This window comes from Cariama cristata, unplaced genomic scaffold (assembly GCF_000690535.1).
Source record: "Cariama cristata isolate BGI_N322 unplaced genomic scaffold, ASM69053v1 scaffold30261, whole genome shotgun sequence".
NCBI lineage: Eukaryota > Metazoa > Chordata > Aves > Cariamiformes > Cariamidae > Cariama > Cariama cristata.
Window position 1 is genome coordinate 17,378 of NW_009600435.1, and position 6,607 is coordinate 23,984.

The window sequence follows — 6,607 nt, forward strand, 5'->3', positions numbered from 1 at the left end:
CTTTTTTGAAATTCCAAGCCAACAGTATGTCCATGGATGTTTGGAGCTTAAGAGCAATGGGGTATAAACAGAAACTCAGAAGCTTTTTGACCTGAAATTTTTCTCAGTTTTAGATTGAAACATATTATCAAGGCTTCACCTAACTTTATAAATATATATATAAGTAAAAAAAAAAAATTAAGGCTTCTTCAGCTCTTCCTAAGTAAGCTGAATGAGGGAATGATAGTTGAAGTTTAAAGAATGGGCATTCTTTTGGCATTGAAGGAGGATCTTTTTGGAAGTTCTGGCCTCTCTTCTCCCCTTTATTGCTGAAGATTTTTATTATTTTTTAAAAATTATAATTCTGCAGGTTACCCAGCAGAAGTAATTCTGGTGTATGGTTATTCATATTTTCACAGGACTGCCTTACCTAGCAGGTGAAGGATTCAGGCGAGTAATTTCCACTTGCTCTTTTACAATCTGCAATTGTGGAGTATACAGTTGACAAATATAGTATCTCTCAATAGTGGATTTGTTTCCACTGTGATCTAGAGACTTGGGACTAAACTAGTTTATTATGAGTTTTATTATTTTATTAATTCTACCAATCTACTCCTGATTCATTAAAGTCAGTAAAACTTCAACAGAACATGGCCTCCTTTAATGCCTTACTATACTGTAGGCTTTTATGGAAATATATAATGTATAAACTCTTATGTCATTCTGAGTGGAACTTGACTACTGAGCTGACTACTTGCTGCAGCTGAAGGAAAGTGGTTTTCATGCTTTTTTGTTGTTGTTGCTTTGTTAATTTTTCTGCCTCGCAGGTTGCTGTGCTCTTCTCGCGCTGCTTTTATTTACAGTCCATTCTTGCAGTTTCCTGTAAATTGGTCAGCAAGAGGAAGCTCTTTGGCTGCAGAGACAACTCAACCCTTCAGCTGGACTACTGAATTTATACTGGCAAGGAACGCGTAGTGCTAGATATATATTTTATTGCTCTTGTTTTCCATTAACTAAAGATAAGTAGGATTGTATTTGACTGGAAGCAAGAGCTGTTCCTAACAATGGCAGAGATGATTGGCTGACTTCCTCAGACAGTGGCCCTGCTGGAATGAAATCCAATTGTTGGCTCCTTATGCTTTGGTTCTTCCTTTTAACGCTGAGTGAAATCTCATAATGTTAAAGAAATGAAATAACTCCTTTTGAGTGAAATTCTCCTTAGGCTAGCTTGGTGCAAGGCTGCTTCTCACCACTGATTTTGTGAGGACAAATGAAGGTTAGTGATCTGAAAACTATATACCAGAGTTCCTTCCAAGACAGAAATTTGCATTGTGAGGAAGGATTTATTTAATACTCTTTTACTTCCCTGACAGACATGTTAATCAAATCCATAAAGATTTCATGTCTCTTCAGACTCTTTATTTGCAATTTTGAAACACAACCCTTCTGATTAATGTTTGGTCTAGAAAGTTAAGCTGAATTTTTATTCTTCCAAAACTGAAACATCTAAAACTATTTTTTTGTTTGTTTTGTTTTGTTCCTCAGTGGAACACAAGCTTGTGTGTGTGTGCATGTGTGAAATGGCTTCTGTTCTGACTCTGTGGCCATCTTGATAGTGTTGGAAATCACCAGAAAAATCAAAAGGGGATCTTGGAACTTGAAATGAAAAATCCTGTATTTCTGAGTGCTTAAGTGAAGAAAGGGAGAGAACAGTATCAGAAATGTTAGAGTGGAAAAGCAGTACTTCAGGAACATGTGTTGGATAAATGGTGCATAATTAAAATGAGACTGATGAGGCCAAAGGGTATGGTACAATAGTTGCGCAGTTTGAAGAGGAAAACCAAGACTTAGGTGTGTCGGACCAGAAAAGGGAAAGAGGAACTGATTTTTTTTCCAGTGTTACGTATACTCAAATGCTGTCATTTCGATCATAGCTTTTTTACTGAGGTAGAAATAAATGTTGCAAAGATGGTAATACAAGCTTAATGTTTAGATAGCAGAGAACTGGGGGAGGAAAGATTGCTTTAAAGCATTGTGTGTTAATGCTTAAAGTCTAAATTCGTAACTGATAGTGTAGCAAATAAAGCAAGTGAATTTAATTCACAAACTGCTGAGATGTAGTCCTATTTACATCTTTTCTGTGTGAAAAATCTGTTAATTAAGCCACTGAGACAACTGGGTATTGATTCTTATTAAAGAGCATTGGGATTTTTTGTTGATATGCTGATCCTTTTAGCTGACAGCAGGTATGTGGTATCTACGGTTTGCTTCCCATTCCTATATAGCCTGACTATGCAAGGAGTGCAAAGGAACGCCCTATGGTGAAGACTGAGAATTGCTTTTCTAGCCGATACAACCATGACCAGTATCTAGAATGTTATTTTCTTCTGTGCTTTGACTGTTGGATAGTTTACAAAAGGAAAAGATGTTTTATAGAAACTTCAGTCTTCTGTTCTAGAGTACAGATTCATGACCATTTTCCCCAAAATATGTGAAGTAAGCTTTACTTGGCATATTTATATATGTAAGTTTTGTCCATCAGTCTGAGACTTGCTAGTTGGTTTTGTCTGTCTTGAATGTTCTGGCCTGGGGTGTTTTTTAATTCCAGACAAAGTCAGTGAAACACTTGAATCCTTTCAAGACCTCCAGATGAAAATAAGTGTAAAACAATAGCATTTATTCATCATCGGTTGGTAGGTCCTGTAGAATTGCTGCCCTTGTGTTGTGAGACTCTTGGATTCAAATTTTATTGACTTTTGTGGTTTGTGTAGCATCAAACATACAGGTAAGACTTGCATTAAAGCACGTATATGCTACATAATCTTCAAAATGGCTATCTTTCATTTCTTGGGTTGAAGAGGGAAGGACAAGCTCCAGCGATGGGGGAGAAAACAGAGATGAAATCCTTATCATAGTTCTGCGGCGCAGCGCAAGTACCTGAAGCACAGGCAGTGTTTCTGAGCTCAGCCTCTGCTGGTGTGAGAGCCTGAGTACACTGTAAGACAAAAAGGTCTACTTTCTTTTTTTCCTGTGGGAAAGTAGTTGATTGAAAAGTGAGTAGGAAGCAAGCGAGGACTGGAAAATCCCCTCTGCTTTCTGGCCTGCCTTCTGACAGAGGTTTGAGATATGCAGGGTTAGATTTATAACCTCTCTGGGAAGTTGGGAAATCTGACAAAGAGTGCTGCCCACTAAGACTGGGGGAAACAGGAAGTAACAAAGGAAACAAGTCATTGCCTGGGCGTCCCTTTTGGCCACGCTGCAGTGCAGATGCACAAGCAGTTGGGGCAGGGTTTCTTTTCCTTTTGTGTCTTGAGTGTACAGCAGCTATTGCAGTCGCTTTCAACCTTATAGTACGGAAAACAGGGAGAAGTGCAGAGATGTTTCTGTCATGCCTGAGAAGGGTTGTAAGTCGTTAATGGCTTTGGCATCACAAAGGAAACAATCGGTTGGTGAAACTGTCAGGAGAAAAACTATGTGTCGATCAGGCACAGTCACCAGGTTAGTGCATATTTGTGGCTTGTATTTCTGTCATCTTTTCTCTTTTAGGTAGAGAGCAGACTAAAAGTAGGATATGGGATCTGGGGTAAATACTTTTGACTCGTGCACAAAATTCAAGGGTAAATAATTGAAGGGGGAAGAGATGTGATGAGTGTTGGTTTGAAAATGTTTGCCAGAAAAGAAAAGCAAGGTGAAGCAAGTTAAACGGAGTAAAGTTACTTACAAGAGTGTGCCTCAGTCGGGCTTAGTTCTCTGTTCCCTTTGTCCTTTAAGACTTATTTGACTTCACAGTGTTTGTACTGTGCTATTAATCATTCTGAGAGACTATTGTGAAAGGGGCTGTTAGAAGTATTAAGAAATGGAATGTGTAAACAAGAAAGTAGGAGAGATATGGAAGAGTTTCAGAAATACTGGAGAATGGCTAATAAATGGAAAAGAGATTTGAAAATTTTGCAGAAAGCAGTTTTAAGAACAGATGATAAATGTTTAGATGGTTGAATTGGAGAACTCATTTTTGTTCACAATTGCTGAGACCACATTGGGGAAGCTTTTATTTTACATGTAATGCTGCTTTATTTGTGGTTAAGCCTCTTGTAGAGACTGAAACTTCAGTTTCCCTCTGCATTATGAGGAATGCATTCATTTCTGTGAGTTATATTTCACATATGTAATGTTATATGTAAGTTATATATTCAGAAGGACACTAGCATCTTGCTTTGCTAGGTTTTACTTTCAAAATAGAATGTAAAGACTGGAAGTTATGAGCTATTAGGGAGTTTAAAGAGTTCTCAGACATAATTGGCATAGAGGTACTTGCTACAAATTCAGATCAGTACGGATTTTTGTACTGCAGCTTTGGAGGCTGTTTTTTATTTGTTTTCAGCATGACCAAACTGGGCTCCAGGACAGATTGTAAATACTATTATAACAAGCAACAACTTTTAATACAACTTTTGGCAGCTGTAGTTTCAGAGATGAGGGTAATGTGTTTTTACGTCTATACACTGCAAGATGTGGAGATGGTCACATCTGCCATATGTTCTGCTGAAGTTAAGCAAGAACTGAGGACTCATGGCTCTTGCAGGATGTAATCCTTAGTTGAATCAGCTTGTACTTGCTTTAATTGGGCTGAACGCCAATAGCTCTTAAGGCCAAAAGGGGTAAGTCTTCTATAATGTAATCCAGATTTTGAATGTGACAGAAGTTTATTTTTACTTGTGGAGGGACTTTTAGCCTGAAAAGTTATGCCCTGCCCAATCTAGGTATTCTATATATGCTGACTGAGGGGATAGGTTAAAATTACTTCACAGATGTATACATTTGCATACTACATAATAAGAGGTCTACTCTCCATTTAGAGTTTGAGCTTGGTAACAGTATTTTTATGATTCAGAAGAAACTTCTGCATCAGACTGGCATTATCTACATTACATGATTACATGAAGTGTGTAATTTCACATTTTTTTCATGCTGTTGTGACTTTCATGGTACTTTAAAATAAGAAACCAGCTTATTGTGATAGTGTTTGAGAAAAGTATACTTGTGATAGACTTGGACTGACTTTATTGATACATAAACAATACACTGCAAATTGGTTTGTTTTTTGGTCTGGCAGACCAGTTTGTATACGTGGAGTAATTACAATAGTAATTGTATAAGCTCTGTATCCTGCTCCAGAGTGGTAACTGCACTGTTCTGTCTTTCCAAACGCACTGTTCAATGATGAAGCATGTCCTATAAACTGCTATTCCACCATTTCTCCTACTACACTGTAAGGCCTACTATTTCCCTTACAGGCATGGATTTGTCATGGGGATCATCTGAGAAACAGTGATGCAAGGCCTTTCACTGCCTGCTGCCATCCTCTTCTGGTTCAGAGGGTTCAGTTCAGTGCTGTTTCAGTGGGGGAGAAGGTTGATTCAGCAGCCACTTATAATGGCTTTTGGGGCTTGATGGAAAACGTAATTTAAAAATATGCATCTGGTCCCTTGGTGAGTGGAAGGAAGAATAAAGTGTATAGCTATTACTAGAAGCTTACAAAAAACAATGTGTGAGTAATGTAGCCCTCTATTTCCAACAGAGGACCAGCATCAGAAAGAGAGCATGGCTTGGCTCTGATTGCACTTGGTGGGCTGTTTCTGTTAACTTCATTGTCAGCTCCGTGGAAGAGACTCTACTTATGCACCTGGGCTGAAAATGTGTAGTGGGGTCTTTGGCTTGTAGTGCCATTTCAGTGAGCTAGAGGCAACCATATTGTAGATGTTAAGACCAGAAAAATCTTTAAGAGCATCCATTTTTCCCTCCTCCCACCCCTACAATAAAGATCCTGCAGTTGCATTGTTTTGGCAGCTTTCTCCCAGCAGCTTGATGCAAAATAGCATCTAGTGTTTTTCCAGAGTTGTTTTGTACTGTCAAGAAAAGAAGAAAAATCTGCTTGGGATTAGATTCAAAGTAGTTACATGGATTGTAGAAGCCTAACTCAAAACATTTCAGTTCAGAATACCGAAGTCCTCCCTATGTGTCTGCAAATGAAAGTGCTTGAGGACCCTCAGATATGATGGGGAGTGCTATAAGGCACAATGAGATCCAGAAAATAGGCATAGCAGCCTCTAAATTTATTGGAAAGCCTGCTGTATTAGGTGGGCTCTTCAGCTCATATAATGTGTACTTGGTTGTGTGGCGTTCAGCCACATCTCCTTTTATTCACTTAGCTGGGATGGGGAAGTTCTGAGATTTAGTCTCTATTCTTGGGACTGTTTTATAGTGAGTAGTCAAAAGTAAGAAATGATCGTGAATAGAGGAAGCAGAACCTGATATTCTGCTGTCCTTTCCCCTCAGTTAAATCCTGTAGTCACCACACTGTAGAACTGGCTTGCTCCTCTGCTTCCATGATTTATTTTTTCTGTCTTCCTGATATTCTGGCTTTTCAGGTGGAGGAGAAAATGCCCCATCCAGGATTGCTTTAGTGAGTAGTCTAACTAGTCTACTCCCATACAGAAGGCCAACACGATCTAGTCAAATATTTCTGTTTTCTGTATTTACCTAGGGTGGGATACCCTTGTCCCCAGTGTTTGTCATTGGCTTCCTAGAAATCAGCTTACTGGTTGTTTTGGATAACCTAAGACATTTA

At 38.7% G+C, this 6,607-nt stretch overlaps 1 protein-coding gene across 2 annotated transcripts in view; it reads left to right on the forward strand.

Annotated features, from left to right (window-relative positions):
* Nucleotides 1–347: 347 nt before the first annotated feature.
* SH3BP2 (SH3-domain binding protein 2) overlaps nt 348–6,607 on the forward strand; it is a 21,051-nt gene continuing 14,791 nt past the window's right edge. Inside the window, exon 1 of one of the 2 annotated variants that reach the window (XM_009710025.1) lies at nt 348–429. In XM_009710025.1, coding sequence (XP_009708327.1) covers nt 377–429 — 53 coding nt within the window. In that variant the 5' untranslated portion in view covers nt 348–376. Of the gene's footprint in view, nt 430–3,367; nt 3,478–6,607 lie in introns of those variants that run through there. The other variant, XM_009710024.1, reaches the window with a different exon arrangement.